General features: G+C 33.7%; 1 protein-coding gene across 5 annotated transcripts in view; it reads left to right on the forward strand.

The window, feature by feature from the left end:
* LOC118182162 (guanine nucleotide-binding protein G(q) subunit alpha-like) overlaps positions 1–14,040 on the forward strand; it is an 82,296-nt gene extending 68,256 nt beyond the window's left edge. For 4 of the 5 annotated variants that reach the window (XM_085816043.1, XM_085816046.1, XM_085816045.1 and 1 more), the window contains 2 exons: positions 3,785–3,892; positions 13,276–14,040. In XM_085816043.1, coding sequence (XP_085672169.1) covers positions 3,785–3,892; positions 13,276–13,358 — 191 coding nt within the window. In that variant the 3' untranslated portion in view covers positions 13,359–14,040. The remainder of the gene's footprint in view (positions 1–3,784; positions 3,893–13,275) is intronic. The other variant, XM_085816044.1, reaches the window with a different exon arrangement.
* The last annotated feature ends 5,187 nt before the right edge of the window (positions 14,041–19,227 follow it).

A 19,227-nucleotide genomic window follows, 5' to 3' on the forward strand; every position in this document is an offset into this window, starting at 1 on the left:
TAATTCTTTACTCTGCATTGTAAAAGAAGAGTAGTTGTCTTGTTGTCAGTATATGAAGAAATGGGACTTGAATGGGTAGTCATAAAATTCGGATAGAAATGGGATTGTGAATCATTGTTCGATCAAACTTGGTGAGGTCTTATCAAAGGCATATCTATTTTTCTTGAATCTTTTCTTTTTCTTCAAGAAATGGTTGGGTTCCATCTTTGCAAGTTATCTGAGCAATACTTAAAAATGGAGTGTATATGAGTACATCCAGTATTAGTGATGCGGCCATTATTCTTCCATGATCAACAGTAAAACTCATTATCATTATCATTATAAGAGCACAGCCCCGATGCTCTAGCCGGCCGTATGATTAAAAAAAAAAAAGGTTATTGGCCCAAGAACAAACAAAAAATATATATATATATATAAGAAAAAACCAAAAAAGTCCAAAATTTCAGTCTCGATGCCGAATTCCAATTCTATCTTTGTTCGTATTTATAATTTTTATTATTGTCTCTGCAAAATCGTTCAAATTTTAATAGTTCCCTTTAAAATCTTCCTTAAAATTCTTTCTATATTTCTCTCTTGCACTCCAGGTAAGCGTACATTTATCAACGAAGTGCCTGGCGTTTTCGAACTATTTTACCTTTGCCCAATACTAAATAAATCGAACAGTTGGAGTAAATGAGATGCGGCTATCTTCAAAGTAGTTTCCATCCCTTATTCTAACACTTTGCTTGCAATTTTTCACACCATATTTCCATGAAATTCAGTCAAAAAATTCAACTTCATAAAATGCAAATTTCTGCATTCTCTATTGTTGAACAAAACACTGTATTTCTGAAGAAATGCAACAGTTTCTTTTTCATCAGTTGGCAAAATTTGCAGTTTCGTTAGTATTTATTCAAAAATAAATGTAAAAAAAAAATGAAAAAAGAAATATTAATCAGAAAAAATAGCCATTGAATTTCAAAAGTGAAAATTCACATGTACATCTTGGATGTATCTGTATTGCCACATAGATACTTTTTGGTAACATGGCTGTGACATTTTAGTGACGTTGCATCATCAATCATATTATTATTCAAGCATAAAATTAAATCATATTATTATTCAAGCATAAAATAGTAATTATTAGCATAAAGATAGCCAATCAAATGTTCTCCACTTCACAAAGATAAATGTGACGATTTTTCATGGGGGTGCAGACACTCAGAAAGTACTATGATCTGTCATTAACTAAAAAGAGCTAATACAGTCAAAAGTCGTTAATTCGGACACCCATAATTCGGAATGTTCTATAATCCGGACCTCAAAACTAAAAACTTTCTGCGCCTGCGCCGCGTTGACACATGCGCATAGGTGTTTACGCGTGCGCGTAAGACCTTTTACGACTGCGCATATGAGTGTGCGCAAGTGCAGAATATACGTTTTCGCGTGCGCGTTTTATGTATAATGGACGTATAAGCTAAAATTATTTAATTATCTATTTCAGTTAATGTTGATGATTGCGTTGTTCCTTAATTTTCGAATTGGATCCGGCTTATTATTTTTTGCAGACTGTAATGCAATTTTATAAAAGTAAGCTTAAACTTTCGATTATATCAAATAGAATTTCCCATATATATTTGTTAATATGTAAAGGATCTAAAGCGAAAGTATGTTTTGAAATCCGAAATCTGTTTATCAGTTTCACGCTGCTCGGCGGGGGAACGCCGCCCGGCGTAATGAATTGGAAGTTGATCTGTCAACACTATCCTTATCTTCAGGACAGATGTTTTTATTTTATTTGGCTTATAATTCCTTACCAAATTAGTATTTCATCTCGATGTGCTCCGTCTTTGATATGATTTAAAACAAATTCCTCGTCATTATAATTCGCTTTCGATAGCGAAGAAAGTAACAGAGGTTATTGAAAACGAAAAAATTTCGATTGACAAATTAGTCGGTGTTCTCGACACAGCAATTATAGGACTTGAACAGCGTAACTTTGTAACTAAACAAGAAATTATGTCTGTTTAATAGAATTAAAGAGAAAGTATTATCACATGAAACGAAGCAACTTAAACAACTTACATTGAAAGAAATGTTTAATAAAGTAAACAAATAAATATTAAGCTTTTTCTTTTTGCAAATTTTGATACCCTTTAGATCATAATTGTTCTTTATTTCATAAATTACGGTTTCATATTTTTAATTTTAGAATTTCTGCATGCCATCTTACGAGATTTAAACTGATGATCTATAATCCGGAAAAATCGATACTCCGGAATCGCCGAAGTCCCGACGAGTCCGGATTAACGACTTTTGACTGTATAATATATACAACACCATTTCCTGCAGCAAAGTTGTTGTATGCTTAATTTTTAATTTATCTCTGACTTTAAAATCTTTGTTTGCTTAAATTTATCTTTATTTTTGCACTGCAATACTAGAGATATACTGCACTTGTTTCTATATCAAAGAAGTACAGGAGAATTACTCAATAATTAGCTACATATTTACATTGAAAAGAAATCTGTTAATGATGCTGTTTTACTTACATATAAGTGTATAAAGACCTATATTACTCCAAATTTATGAAATTTCTATCAATTAAATCTAAATGCCTCTGATTATATTATTGTATGTATATGTTGTACCTCAATTTCAAACTAAATCAAAGATTAATTTTCAGAAAAAGCAGAAATTATTGACATATTACACGATGCTCATTTAAAATGAAAAGACTTTACAGCCCCACCTGTAAGCTACAAAAAGGCACTGATGAGGCAATGCATCACATAGGCAAAACTTATTTATGTGATAGCCCATGACATTGGCAAAGAGTACTTATATGGCAACCTAGAAATACGCATAGCACACATGTGTTGCATAAATTTTATAATATTAGTTCGAACAAAAAATTTGTATATCTGTGTGAAAACATTCAACCATTCTCATATCTTCTAATCCACTATAACTAGAGTAAAAACTAGAACTTGAAAAACAAATATACAAGAGGAGAATAAGGTTTATCTTTTATCGCTCTGAAAGATTTCTTGAAAAAAGAAAGATTTCCCAAAATTGTCACGGGGATTCAGAAGATAGCTATACCTAGTAACAGCTCAAACCAAAGAGGGTAATGTATAGATGTCTGAAAAAATTGTCAAACCTTCAGGCTTAATATTTCCAACCCCCATGATCTAAGAGAAATTGTTCCACATCTCTGATGGATATATAGCTCGTGCTCACACTAATGGCCATGCCTTCAGTGGATTATTATTTTGAAGGGGGTTAAAGATATTGCAATTTTTTTTGCCAATGGTAAATTGTTTAAAACGTTATATTTCTTGCATTCAGACCTTTTATAAAGAAAAGGCCAGTTCGTTTCATGAAGAGAATTTTTAAATAATTCAATTAATAATTTAGGAACTGCATTTTAGAACCAAAGAACAGGTACAATGCTAAAATGATTTAATTGCAGTCTGTTATTCCTATTCTTCAAATTATTGTGTATATTAATTGTGTCCATAAAAGTCTGATTTTTGTCAGTCTACTTACATTATAAAGCAGTTACTTCATAAAATACATCTAAATTGTCTAGATTTTTTGCTTTTTTTTTTTTTTTTTTTTTTTTAAATTTTAACTAACTTTTCTCAGAATGTTATTGTTTTTGAATAAGCTATGTGCTGTTTAATGACTTTTTCTCCCCTTTTAGAGGTATTGGTTATAACATAACCGTTTAAAAGAATTTTAAAAGCATTCAAATGCCAAAGTATTGGATCATCCTAAAATAAATTGATTTAAATTATAGGTCCTAAACAAGATCATATAGCTGCCTGCGAATTCATTTTAAAAATGTATCTTTCTCAAAATTATGTTCCAGATCGAAGGGTTTATTCTCATTTCACATGTGCAACAGGTTAGTTTTAACTTAATTGTGTGCTATTTTGTCTTTTGCATGTGAAATTTTTTATGCTAGTGATTTTATAATATATGTTCAGGTTAATTTGGATAGTAATGTAGTTGCATTACACTTGACATTATTTATTTTAGTTGTATGGATGGTTTTGGTATGAGGTATTGCTATAATACTGTTTTTCAATTTATATTTAATTTAATAATGTGTAATAAATTGATTTTTTTTAAATTTAATTATATCTTATTTCATTTTATGACTTTTGTTTGCATGCTGACTATGTCAGATACACATAAATATTGAAAATATTTATTTGGTTTTCCGTTCAGTTAAGGATACATTTCACTCAAAACAGCTTGAAAGAATGCTATCTTGCCTGACAGTTTGGAAAAATTAACAGTTATCAGTGTAATTAATGCCTTTAAATATACGTTCTTCTCATTTCTATATAACACCATTCCTCTCTCAACTCTTTGCACCCTTTCCAACAAGCTTCCTTTTCTGATTGACCCAAAAACATTAGCTCAGATACAAGCTTTTAATCGGGGAATGCATAATTTCTTTTTAAGATGTAAATCTGTAAAGGTGGGCTTAGTATCAAATTTTGCTTAAAGAAAATAATGAAAAAGAGTGTTGTTAAGAATTTCAAAACTTTTGTATCACATGGTTGCATTTGCATTTCTATTTTCAAACTGCAGCTTAGTTTTCTGTTCTTGCTTTAACCATTTGCTTTTAGGACTTGATTTTTTAGAAAATAATGAAACAAGGAAATTGGAATTCTGCAAATAATATAGACGTTGAAATTTTAGATCTATCAGATAGCTTTCTTTTTCTTTTAATATAAATTGGATTAAAATATAAATGATTTAAAGTTGGGTAAAATTTAATCTTAAATTATACAACAGATATTCAATACATAAAGAAGATTCATGCATCAATAGAAAAACAAATTTTTGTTTATTCCATTACACTGTTTCTACACGAGCTTCACGAGTTGCACAGAGGAAGGATGTCTAATCAATACTTGATTTCTCTCCTGGTATCCTTTAGCATCTGTGGCATCTCGGTTGCAGCTCTGAATTTGCTCATAGAGCTTTTCCAATATCATCATTTTAGTGGAGCACTTCCTGACTTTTATAGAAGACCTCCTGTCCTTAACATACTTCTGCAGGAAGCAATCCAGAAAAGCAATGTCAGGTGGCTAAGGTGGCCGTTGATAACCTGTCCTCTTTCTGGGAATTCATCATTCAGTGCATTATGTTCACATACCATTGAGAAGGTGCACCTTCCTACTGGAAGAGCAGATGTGGGTATCGATGTTTAATTTCGTCAAACAACATTTCTTCAAAACAACTTGAAAGAATGAAAGACAGTTTGGAAAAATTAACAGTTATCAGTGTAATTAATGCCTTTAAATATGAATCCTTCTCATTTTTATATAACACCATTCCTCTCTCAACTCCTTGCACAGATAGTAATCTTCCCAACAAACTTCCTTTTCTGACTGACCCAAAAATATTACCTTTGATACAAGCTTTTAGTTGTGGAATGCATAATTTCTTTTTAAGATGTAAATCTGTAAAGGTGGGCTTAGTATCAAATTTTGCTTAAAGAAGATAATGAAATGGAGTGTTGTTAAAAATTTCAGAACTTTTGTATCACGTGGTTGCATTTGCATTCTGTTTTCAAACTGCAGCTTTGTTTACTGTTCCTGCTTTAACCATTTGCTTTTAGGAATTGATTTTTTAGAAAATAATGAAACAAGGAAATTGGAACTCTGCAAATAATATAGAAGTTGAAATTTTAAATCTGTCAGATGGCTTTCTTTTTTCTTTCCTTTCTTTTAATATAAATTTGATTTCTTTTAATATAATCTGAAAGAACTACTGAGATTTATTACTTTGTACTTTTTGAGGCTGTACATTATTTGATAAAGGAAAAGAGCATCAGCATTTGAAAAATGTTTAAAATAAAGGAAGTAAATGTAAGGGAAATTCTATTGTTTTCAAATTGAAATTCTGTTCTATTGTTCTGAGCGATATTCTATTATTTTTCATACATACCAAGGTCAATACTGATACTGATTCTGCTGTCTATGAATTTAAATAGATATTGCAAGCTATTACTCAAATTACTTGAAACTTTAATTTTATTTATGCATTGACAGGGTTCGTAGCAGTCCTTACAAGTGCTTATAAGTCCTTATATTTGAAAATAAAATATAAAGGCCCTTATAGGTGCTTACTTTTTCTTTAAAGCCCTTATTTTTTGTTTTTAGTGCTTATTTTGTGCTTTTAGTGCTTTTTTTAATCCTTTTTTTTAATGAACATGCATTTTTCCCTGTACCAAAGCCAAAACTAAATAAACAACTTTTCTTCCTTATATGCAACGTCAGATGGTGAATCATACTCCGTGAAATTGCTTTTCTACCCTTTCTCTGCATTAACGTAACCTATGGTGCGCGCGAGAGTACAGACAGGTGCACGTCGTTCTATTGGTCAAAGAATTGCGAAAACAGTAGAAAATTCAGTATTCTTTTCCTCCCATCCAAATATTACACACATTTGAATTTCTGTCAAGATTTTAATAATTTGCATTCTCGTTCCGCGTGGTCAGTTCATATTCGTGTTTATTATGATTGTTATGTTTATATTCTGAGTATATGCATGAATATTTATAATATAGATGCAGTAACTGGTGAAGTATAGATAAACTTCCAGAAAATGGGTGTGTTTTTACACAGATTAGCTTTCTAAGGAATAATATTCAGAATGGCTTAAATAAAAGGAAAGTAATCAAATAGTCAAAAGAATTTATTTTCCCCACCAATTCATTATACAGTACGGAGGTTAAAGAACGGCTGCAATCTCCCCCACTCCTCTTTTTCCAGTTACTACCCAGAATATTCAGCAATTTCCGAGTATGCGGGTTAGTTAAGCTTCTACTGTTAAAGGATGACTACATGAAGCAATTTCCCGTCTTCTGATGATTCCCGTGCCTCTTTTTTACTTAAATTACTTTGCTTGGAATATATGTTAAGGGCAAACTCTTATGCAATGAAAATTTAGAAAATGTTCAGAATTTTGATTTAAGTTAAATTATTTAAATATTAATATGAGTGGAAAATAAATTGTATTTATTATTAGGTGCCAAACAAAGACAGTTAATATGGCTTATTATTATTTATTTTCTATATTTTGAACTGAAATTTCATCACTAAATCTGGTAATATAGTTTAGTTCTGCATAGTTTTTTTTTTTTTTTCCTCATTGTAAACTAATTCTGTAAATTGAACTGTAATATCATTTAAAATTTAAAAAAAAAATTAATTGTTTTCCATGGTTGAGGTAATGCTCGTTCTCTTAATAAATATTGCATTGCTCAAATTTTAAATTACAAGTCTAATTTTTCTTTTAAGGTTACGCAGTTGTGTATAATGTAATTAGACAGGTGCTTTTTTTTCCCTTAAAATGTGCTTGAAAAGTGCTTATAGGTGCTTATTTTTTTAACTAAAATGTGGCTACGAACCCTGATTGATGATTTATAATATCTGAAGCTAATTATATAATTAATAATTATATAGGTTGTGTAAAAGCAGTGCTTCTGTTTTTTACTATTAAAATATCTTGTTGTGTATTATACAGTCAAAAGTCATTAATCCGGACTCGTTGGGACTTCGGCGATTCCAGATTATCGATTTTTCCGTATTATAAATCATCAGTTTAAATCTGGTAAGATGGCATGCAGAAATTATAAAATTAAAAATATGAAACGGTAATTTATGAAATAAAGAGCAATTATGATCTAAAGGGTATCAAAATTTACAAAAAAAAAAAAAAAAAGGCTTAATATTTATTTGTTTACTTTATTAAACATTTCTTTCAATGTAAGTTGTTTAAGTTGCTTCATTTTATTTGATAATACTTTCTCTTTAATTCTATAAACAAGCATAATTTCTTGTTCAGTTACAAAGCTCCGCTGTTCAAATCCTATAATTGCTGTGTCAAGAATACAGACTAATTTGCTATTAGAAATTTTTTCGTTTTCAATAACCTCTGTGTCACTTTCTTCACTATCGGAAGCGAATTATAATGACGAGGAATTTGATTTAAATCATATCAAAGACGGAGTACATCGAGATGAAATACTACATTTAGTAAGGAATTATAAGCCAAATAAAATAAAAACATCTGCCCTGAAGAGAAGGATAGTGCTGACAGATCAACTTCCAATTCATTGCGCGCCAAGACGTCCCCCCCCTCGTGCGCAGAGCAGCGTCAAATTGATAAACAGATTTCGGAATGGTTAAAGAAACAAAGGATATGACTTTATCCATTTTTTGCAGCAATTCCACTTTTTATTCGATGGACATTGAAGCATACTTTCGCTTTGTAGATCCTTTGAAATTTTATTTGACATAATCAAAAGCTTACTTTTATAAAATTTTGATGCTAAAGCAAAGTTTGAAGTTTATAAAATTAAACATTTAGCAGTAGTAGCAACAAAAGCTCCCTGAGATAATATGTTTGTGCAGACATTGAAGACAATAAAAAGGGTTTCAAATTTAACCAATTTATTAACAATATAATAAAGAATAAAAACACAGAAAATAAATTTCAACAATATCAGAGTCTTAGGAAAAATATAATATAACCATCATTCATCAAATAATATTTTTACCTGGTCTCCAAAACACTAGCATTCAATACAAACAAAAATGTCCTAAACATTAATTATGCGTCCTAAAAATGAAGTTGGCTACACATTCAAAACGTCCATGATCAATGGTTGAGAAAACACCTGAAAATTTAAATGAAGTTCTTGAAAGTACTTAAAACCGGCCTAACTCCGTTTGCACAACGAATCGCCGCTCACGTATTTTAAATGCCGCCTTCATTGAAGAACATGGATGCCGCCCACGGCAGTCACTCACATGGTAGCCTCTGGAACCAAGGAACTTTATTCTGGAACAACCATCTTATGGATATGAACCAAGGAACTCATTCCGAAACAATCATCCCACGGACAGGCACCAAGGAACTTTATTCAGGAACAGCCATCCCGCGAACAGGAACCAAAGAACCGGACTGCATGCATCCTTCTGAAGGGGTTGAAAACCGCTCACTCAAGTGCCAGGAAAGCAGGAACTAGAAGGGTTGAGCCAGAGCGATGCGAGATACTTATAGCAGAAGTAGGAATGATGTCATCTCACGGCAACCAATCAGCTATCGACACGAATCGGCTTTTCAGATGACGTAACATCACGTTTCGTTTTTGCATCTCAATTAGGTTGAAACAGTCCGTTCTCAATGCAAACAGTGGCAGCAAGAAAAGAAGTAGAAGTAACTCATATATTACATTATAATAAAACATTTCAAGGAGGAGAGATGATGCAGTAAAAGGTTTACAATAAGTTATATTTTCTAACAAATGCCCCCCACGTCATCATCTTCGACCTGAAATAAAAACTGAATGCCAGTATCTTTACAAAATTCAAAACAAGAATAAATAAATATCACAGTTTCATTCAATTCAAAAATTTTTAAGAAAAAATTTCCCTTTGGGAACATCTTATCCCATTATTCAAAAATTTACCATAACAAAAAGTCCAACATGTTACAAAACAATACAAAGACATATATATGATCACACACTCAATACTTTTACTCAGGGCCCTGGTCACTCGTACAACATTCTACACTATACAGTTTTACGTTTACCTAATATCCATCATAATATGACTTATAACATATTAGTTTCAAATAAACAGAGCTCTTAATTTAAATACACACAAAAACAAATTTCATAAGAAAATTGTTCCACAAAATCTTATCAGGTTATGCTTAGTCAGCGGTTTTGTCATGGGATCAGCCAGATTATCTTTACTTGGAACATATTTTAAATCAAAAATTTCCCTGTTCAATAGATCACGAATGAAAAATAGTTTTACATCTCTATGTTTTGTCCTTGAGTTTTCAATGGGTGATTTTGTAAAAAATATAGCAGCCATGTTATCTGCAAACAATATTGGTCTTGAAGCATAGTTACTTGCAATTCTAAACCGAATGCATTCATCTAAAATATTTTTAAACCAAACTAATTCTTTTGATGATTCAGTCATGGAGATAAATTCAGCCTCCATAGAAGACAAACTCACTCCCCTTTCTTTAAATGTACGCCAAGATACAGGTGATTCTCCCAACAAAGCTATTTGTCCACCAATAGACACCATATCATCCCTGCTTGAAGCAAAATCCGAATCTGAATATATATTGAGCTTCAGTTCCTTGCATACCAGTTTAAGTTTGTGCTGTCTGGTATTGGAAACGTACCCTAAAAGTTTAAGTAATCCTTCCCAGTGAAACTTACCAGGATTGCTTTGGAACTGAGAAAATATATTAACAGCATAAGCTATATCCGGATGAGTACGATTGCAAAGAAACGAGAGACATCCCAAAACATTTCTATAAGGATAATTGATCATTTTAGTCGTTTCTTCTTGTGTACTGGGACTTTGAGACTTTGAATATTTCACACCTTTAACTATTGGAAAGGAAGTAATTTGTATTTTAAAAGATCAACTATGTTTTCTATATATAATTGCTGATGAATTTAAACACTATTGTTCTCATATTCAAATTCCACACTCAGAAGCTTTCTTGTTTTACCCAAAATTTTCAAATCGAAATGTGAACTCAGGACTTTTAATATCCTTTTGGCCTGAACTTCACTTTTCCCAAACACAACTATATCATCAACATAAACCAACAGAATGACAAAATCTTTAAAACGATAGACACAATTACACCACTCAAACTTAATAAACCCTAGGTTACAAAGTGTTCTATCCAACTCGTAGTACCATAATCGCCCACTCTGATGCAAACCATACAAGGCTCTATCTAAACGACACACAAAAGTTTCTTTATCTCGCTCCACAAAACCCTGAGGTTGGGACATATAAATTTCCTCTGATAAAGGAGCGTGGAGATAGGCACTTTTTACGTCACATTGTATATTTGCCCATCCAAGATGTGCAACTAAAAGGGAGAAAAAGAGCCTTATTACTGAAAAGTTGACTACAGGCGAGTGGGTTTCATCATAGGTATCGTATTTAATTTGCCGATAACCCCGAGCCACTAAACAAGCTTTAAAACGAACAACGTTTCCAATTTCGTCACGTTTAATGTTGAAAATCCACCTGCAACCTAGTGGAGTCTTGTCTTTAGGAAGTGGAACAAGATGCCATACCTTATGCTTTCGCATGTTGGCCATTTCCTCTTCCATTGCCTCTATCCATTTAAACTTTTCTGTGGATTTCATTGCCTGGTTATAAATGTTTGGAATTGAAACCTCTAGTCAGCTATCTCGGGTATATGACGTTGAAGGAGTACCAGTTGGGTCGATTTCACCACTATAAGTATTGCTTCCCTTGAAATCAAACAAGGTAGGATCATACTGAATATTATGTTCAGTGCAATACCTTTCTACATCATTTGGTGATCGTAGTCTTTGATTAGACCCCCTCTCAAAATAATACATATCCGTACGAGTACCATCTGGCCTTGGAACAGGTTTACGAAGCCAAATTACTTGTCTCAATGAAGATTGAGTGTCATTGCCAATTGTAGAAGAAGGTACATTGGTATCGGTTCTTTCCTCTATTTCAGGAAAATAGCCAACTGGAGTATCAGTGGATTGGAACTCTACCCTTTCTTCAGATTCCAAATCAGGAAGGGTGCCCAGTACAGCTCCACTGCCACTTTTCTGCATTCCAATTGACTCTTTAAAAGTAGCATTTATGGTTTCTACTACCTTTTGCTCATTTTCCAACCAAATCTTATACCCTTTTGTTCGTACACTGTACCCAATCAATCGGCCCTTCGTTGCCTTTGGATCAAGCTTAGAATTTCTTTTAGCCTTTGGAATTCCCACATAGGCAATTGTTCCAAATGCCTTAAGGTGACATACTGATGGTTTCCGCTTAGTGTACAATTCGAATGGGGTTCTATCTTGGCACTTATGACAAATTCTATTAAATGAATATGCAAAATACATTACTCCGTCTGACCAAAATTCGGAACTCATTCCACTATCATGTAAGATTGCATGTACGTTGTTGAGAGCTGTCTGATTAAATCTCTCACAAACTCCATTCTGTTCTGGAGTATATACATCTGTAAATTCGTGCTTTACACCATTTTTATTACAATATGATCTGAATTGATCATTATCATATTCTCGCCCATTGTCAGTCCTAAAGTATTTCAACCTAAGGTTCAAATATCTTTCCGCACGTGCTATATGCCTTTCAAATACTTCAAACACCTGACTTTTCTCCACAATGGGGTACACTACCATGTAACGAGAATATTCGTCAATAAAGAAAATGAAATAACGTTCACTATTCCTACCTGGAATGTTAATAGATCCCCATACATCAGAAAAAACCCTTTCAAGCAGCCTCTTTACTTGAATACCTTCTAAGGGTCTATAGGAGATTCGTCTTTGCTTACTGATTTGGCAATGTTCACAAAACAAATTAGGTGAGTGCTTTAACACAGGAAGACCTCGAACTGAATGTCTCTACTAGTCCTGACAATAGCACCATAATTTATATGACCAAACCGACCATGCTATAATTCACTATTATTATGCTGAACTGTGGATGCCTCAAATTTTACAGATTTGCCCCCCTTTTTCACTATTTTTGGGAATACATGATAGTTACTTCCTATCAACTTAGCCTTGTACAAAGTGACGCGAGATACTTATAGCAGAAGTAGGAATGATGTCATCTCACGGCAACCAATCAGCTATCGGCACGAATCCGCTTTTCAGATGACGTAACATCACGTTTCGTTTTTGCATCTCAATTAGGTTGAAACAGTCCGTTCTCAGTGTAAACAGTGGCAGCAAGAAAAGAAATAGAAGTAACTCATATATTACATTATAATAAAACATTTCAAGGAGGAGAGATGATGCAGTAAAAGGTTTACAATAAGTTATATTTTTTAACAAATTGCTCTAACAGTCTGCAAAAAATAATAAGCCGGATCTAATTCGAAGATTAAGGAACAACGCAATTTGCAACATTAACTGAAATAGATAATTAGATAATTTTAGCTTAGCTTATACCGTCCGTTATACATTAAACGCGCATGCGTAAGCGTATTATGCGCTTGCGTAAAAGTATTACGCGCATGCATGGACACATTATGCATTGACGCATGTGCAGAAAGTTTGTAGCTTTGAAGTCCAGATTAACGACTTTTGACTATTGTGAATGAACGGGATTCTTTATCTTTCAGTACATTTAAAAGAAGCATATTGAAACTTATAAGAAAGTGGGTATACATAATAATTTTGTTTCTTTTATTTTTCAGATACAGAGAACATTAGGTTTGTGTTTGCTGCAGTGAAAGACATGATTCTTCAACAACATTTGGAAGAATATATTCTTGTATAGGTGATAAAGTTATATTTTTACAGTCTCTCAACTTTTTAGGAGTCACTGCCTAGCTACCTTTTCGTTAGCTTTCTGATGGTGAAACTCCTCATCCTGAAAAATATTAACAGTGAATATTTTTAAATAATAATAAAATAATAATAATAATAATAAATTAAATACGTTTAACGCGAAAATGTTTAAGATGAAATATTGGTTAATACGAAATAAGACCACGGTCCCGACAAGCTGTTATATGTTTTCATGCTTTTTTTTTTTTTTTTTTTTCTTTTAACACGAAATGAAAATTGCTTAACACAAAAAGATTTCCCTTTTGGGAATGAACAAACGGAAAGCACCAGTCGCCCGGGTTTGTTTTAAGAGGGGTATGAAATGAGGTGGTTTTACATATTTCGTAGACAGAAGGCTAACTTGATGTATAACACATAACTTGGCTTTGAAATACCCTTGGAATAGCCTGTGACACTAGCCAATTTAGTTTAAGCTACTTTAACCCTCCATCCTTATAAACGCCACACAAAAACATCTCTGCTTTGAATTGTGTTTTGTAAAACGTTTTAGTAGTTTAAAATATAACTACTATCAGATATTGTGATACTGTACTAATATCGCTGAAGAAATCTCAGTATTTTTTATTATTATTCATTGTGATAAAAATAAATTTTATTCACTTTTCACCGGACTTGTGCATTCAGTTTATTACAAACCTGCAACACTTCTTTTTATATGTATATAAGTGGCTAAAGTGTGTGTTGCCGATAGTTTATTGTTGCCACTCGGAAAAATGAGCACGGAAATTAACGTTTCCTCAGTTTTTAATTCATATTTCGGCCGATTAAAGTCATACGAAGATGAGAACGATATTGATGGATTCGGATAATTTTTTGGAATCCGAGGATACGCGTCTCGAATTTCAATTCACCGCCGTTCTGTAGATATTCAAGAAAAAAGAATTTGCCATGTAGCCAAATCACTGTAATAGGGAACACCCAAGAAAGACAGTGGAAAATGTAGGGGAAAATTAGTTTTTAATTAATATCTCGGCTATTTAAAGTCCCAAGAAGATGCAAATGGTCAAAATGGCGTGCCACAGACCTGTGGAATCCAACGGTGTGCTTCGCTAAGCCCGTGAGCCAGCCGTTTCGGAGAAGAAAATGTTACTTCACACCATATATATGTCGTCCATAGTTTATTGGTTGTTTGCGTAACAGTATTAGCCAATGGGGTGAAGTTGCCATGGCACAGGGTTGCTGTTTCAATTGAGACGTAGACAATTTCCTGTAAAACTTGACTTTGCTATGACCATCCATAAGTCTTAGGGCCAAACCATGTAGTTGGCCATGACCAAATGCTTAAGCGTGTTGGCATTTTTTTACCTGAGCCTACATTTGAACAAGGTCAACTTTATGTTGCCTGTTCAAGAGTTGGTGAAAGAACGGACATAAAATATAAAATAATGGATGGTCCTCTGCAAGGCGAGCTTAAAAATGATGGAAAGATCTACACAAGAAATGTTGTGTACAAAGAGATCTTTGACATGTGAATTAACATTTTATTATTTAAAATCACCTTTATTTATTGTGCTAGCGGTGGCTCTTAAGAAATGTACCGCCGGTGTATTCCTTCATTGCACTCTACTTTAAGTAATTAAGCGAGTGGAAGGTAGGAACCCCGTGGGGCAGTAAGCAAAGGGGCATCCTCACGCCTGCCCTGGGTAATTCAGTTTAAATTAGCAGACACCTTTGCACAAATCATTTTAATTACAATTTATAATATCTAGAACAGCGGTCATTTCGTATGATCGCCAGGTGTTCTAGTCTTATATATATGCAGCTTAAGTGTTTGTCGCCGATAGTTTATTGATTGCTTGCATAATTGTAAATTGTTTTATTCCCCGTGCAGTGCAGCACGTGATGAATATTATGAGAAAGCTGAGCTGGAAAAATAAAAAATACAAGAGCACATGCATTTAACATTTAATAAATAAATTTAACCATCTGTTTGTCACCGATAGTTTATTGGTTGCTTGCGATTCCTTGCGTAACTGTAAATTGTTTTATTCCCCATGCAGTGTAGCACGTGATGATTGTTATGAGAAAGCTAAGCCAGAAAAATTAAAAATACATGAGCACGTGCATTTAACATTTAATAAATAAATTTAACATTTATATATATATAATAATTCTATTATAATAGAATTCGGACATAGGCAACCGGCAAAAACCGACAACGATGAAAAAACAAATAAACTGAAATAAATAAATATCTTTATTATATGCGGCTTAAGTGTCTGTTTGTCACCGATAGTTTATTGGTTGCTTGCATAACTGTACAAGTCAATGGGGTGAAGTTGCCACGGCACAAGGTTGCCGTTTCAGTTGAGACGTACACAATTTCCTGTAAATATTGCCTTTGCTATGACCATCAATAAGTCTCATGGCCAAACGCTTAAGCATGTTGGCATTTTTTTACCTGAGTCTGCATTTGGACACGATCAACTTTATGTTGCCTGTTCAAGAGTTCGTGAAAGACTGGATGTAAAATTAAAAATAATTGATGGTCCTCTGCAAAGCGAGCTTAAAAATGATGGAAAGATATACACAAGAAATGTTGTGTACAAAGAGATCTTTGACATGTGAATTAACATTTTATTATTTAAATCACCTTTATTTATTGAGCTAGCTGTTGCTTTTAAGAAATGTACCGCTAGTTGTTTCCTTCATTGCACTCTAAGCAATTAAGCGAGTAGGAGGGGGAAACCCCGTGGGGCAGTAAGCAAAGGGGTGTCCTTGCCGCCTGCCATGGGTAATTCAGTTTGAATTAACAGATATCTTTGCACAAATCATTTTAATTGCAATTTATAATATCTAGAACAGCGGTCATTTCGTATGATCCCCCGGGCTTTCTATTTATATATATATATATGCGTGAGGGAACATATGTTAAGTGAGAAGGTGTTACTTATGATCATAGTATTCCTAGAGTCCTTCTCATGCTACAGAAAAACTGTCGTGACACTACACATAATTTTTTTAAATTATGCGTAATTTATCTGGGTATCTCTTAGAAATGAAACGGTTGAAATAGTCCCCACTTTTATTTTGGGGTAATACCCTAAACTACACTTCAAGCATGAGAACTCCCATATAATATATACATAATTTATTTTTAGTTTCCTGATTTTCATATTTCAAGTATGTGCATCATACATACAGGATGATTCAAAACCATTTGTCACAAGTGTAAAGATAGATAGAGGAAACCGAAACAAGCAGATTTTGTGATTGAATGTATGTATAGAAATAATGACTGTAGGTTTTACAGGGCGCTGCTGAACGGTTGGTAAAGTCCTTCTGTTGAACGCCCTTCTACTGATGTAAATCATCATTTCTTGTGCGAACTGTGAACAATGTGCATCGATAAACAAATGGGGAGTTCAGTAGATGCATTTTATTTATGAAGCTGAGGCTGAAACAGAACAGCTACACAAATGAGGTATAGAGAATGATTGCTAAGTGCCTAATTTGGGCAACTGCTTCTTTTCCACCTGTATATTAATGCATACTGTTCGAAATCTGCTTGGGGAATGAGGACTTACATCAGCGGAATCCTTTTTTCTATCTATCAACAATCTGTTGTACTATCTCAAACGTGCCATTTCAACATGCAATTTGCATGGCAATATGTGCTTCAGTCCCCTCGATCTGCTTTCACATTTCTGCCAGATATTTTTAAACCAGTTTGTAGAATGGAGTAGCACTACTCAAGAGGCTAAGTGCCAAGCGTAACGCCTTTCCCAAATTACTGTGTTCTTATCAAGGGGGGATCTATTCAAGCAACAGTCTTGAAGATGGGAAGTAAGCTTGCATAAATATTTAAGAAAAATCAAGTGGCAATTATTTTCTTTCAAATATTCCACCTATTGAGTAGACTTCGAAAAAGTTTCCTAGTATTAGATATTTACCAGCATCTAATTGCAGTTCTAAAGACCAAAACGCAATACAGGTATACCTCGCGTAGTGCAGTTTCACTCAGTCTTGACCTCGCTATAATACAGTTAGCAATTTGAATACTGTAAAGGCCCTTTTTTTCGTGAGGCTTTAATTTTTGCGATTTTCGCAAGCCCGTCGTAATCATGAAAATTTAAGCCTCGCGAAATACTTTTTTTTTCGCCTCAAATAATAATCAGAAATTTTTAACTTACCCAAAATTTAATGATTTATTGCACAGTTACAAGCTTTTTTATTTATTTTTTTTGGACAATTTTCTTTCTTATAACTATTTTTTGGATCATATACAACTATATTTTTTTTAATGTAAAACAATAAAATTAATAGAAGGCAGCTCGCTCACCTAGAATACTATTTATACCAGCTTCTTTGAAGCCATTCAAAATTATCTCATGTTTGGCTTCAGTACTGTTAAATACGCGCACAAGCCAAGAAGCATGAATCGGATTTAGTCGTGATATTCCCAAGTCTACAGATTTTTTTTTTCTCTAGAAATTGAAGCTCATTAGAATACCACTTAACAAACTCATTCTTAAGCAAACGCTTGAACTTGCCATTTAGACGGGAACAGGGGAGGAATGAACTTTTCGGACAAAAAGGAAGTTTCTTAAAATGCTTTATGCAAAAGATGTACTTTTGAAATTTTTCAACTTTCGGTTCTGATCATATAAAATTTGCGAAATCACTGATATATTCATTTTCGTGAAAATAAGGGCCTTTACAGTAATAAATTTCACTCAGTACTAATTGATTCACTATTGTTCAATTCGGGAAAGTTTTGCGCCAAAACAGAGCCTAAATGTTACGGTTAAAGTACGCACTGCTAAAATGAATGGTGCTAATTCGTGATGCGCATGATCTTTTAAAAGCATTATTGTTTTTAAAAAGCTTTATCGTTATTAGATAATGCGCCAGGTCATCTTACTGGACTTCCTAATCTTTTTATAATAGTGTCAGAATTCATTTCTTCCGCGGGAATACTACAAACCATGCGGTTCAAGGGATTACTTCAATATTTAAGGCTTTTTATTTGAGAAGGACGCTTCACAAGCAATCAAAGCAACCTCTAGTGAAAACACCCTATCTTTGATTACATTTTGGAAAAATTACACTATCCGAAATGCTATTGAAAATATCTGGCATGCATGGAATGAAGTGAAGGAAAGTAATATGAGAAGCATTGGGAAGTATGTTTTGCCTCACTGTGGTAATGATTTTTTGCAGCTTTGATTTTCAAATGGATACAATCTGAGTAGAAGTCGTGACACTCGGACAGGATTTAGACAGTGACTCATTGGATGCTTCCATTGTCACAGACTATAAAACTAAACTGAAGCCAGTGGCACAACAGTCCTAGTGAGCCACGGCCAGCAGTGCCCCGAAATTTGCTTTCTTGACTTTAGGCACCGGTGTGCATCAGCATATGTCTTGGGCAAGTGGTCAGCTTGTCGGAGGACCCCCAATGTTTAGTTCCCAAGTGAACTTGGTATTCATTTTATCGACCCACTTAAGGGATGAAAGGCTGAGTCAACCTTGCCAACACCTCCTTACAGAAGAATACTTCTGTAAGGATTTGCAGACCTTGCCCAGCCCGAGGATCGAACCCAAAACCTGTGGTGCAGTTGCACAATGCGCTAGCTACTTCGCCACCAGGCGCTCGTCATGGAATATATTCCCCTTGTGGATAATACAAAAGAAGAACGGGCATGTGAAGAAGAAATTGAAGAAAATGTACAAGCGGCGAAAAAAATTCACTTTCAATAATCTTGAAGGATTTTTCAATATCATTAAAAGAGCATGTTATTTGATTGAAGAAAATGATCTGAATGAAAAAAGAAGCCTTGAAGCTAGACGAAAAT

This window comes from Stegodyphus dumicola, chromosome 4 (genome assembly GCF_044657685.1).
Source record: "Stegodyphus dumicola isolate Sdum_Otavi_A_Nest chromosome 4, ASM4465768v1".
Classification (NCBI taxonomy): Eukaryota; Metazoa; Arthropoda; class Arachnida; order Araneae; family Eresidae; genus Stegodyphus; species Stegodyphus dumicola.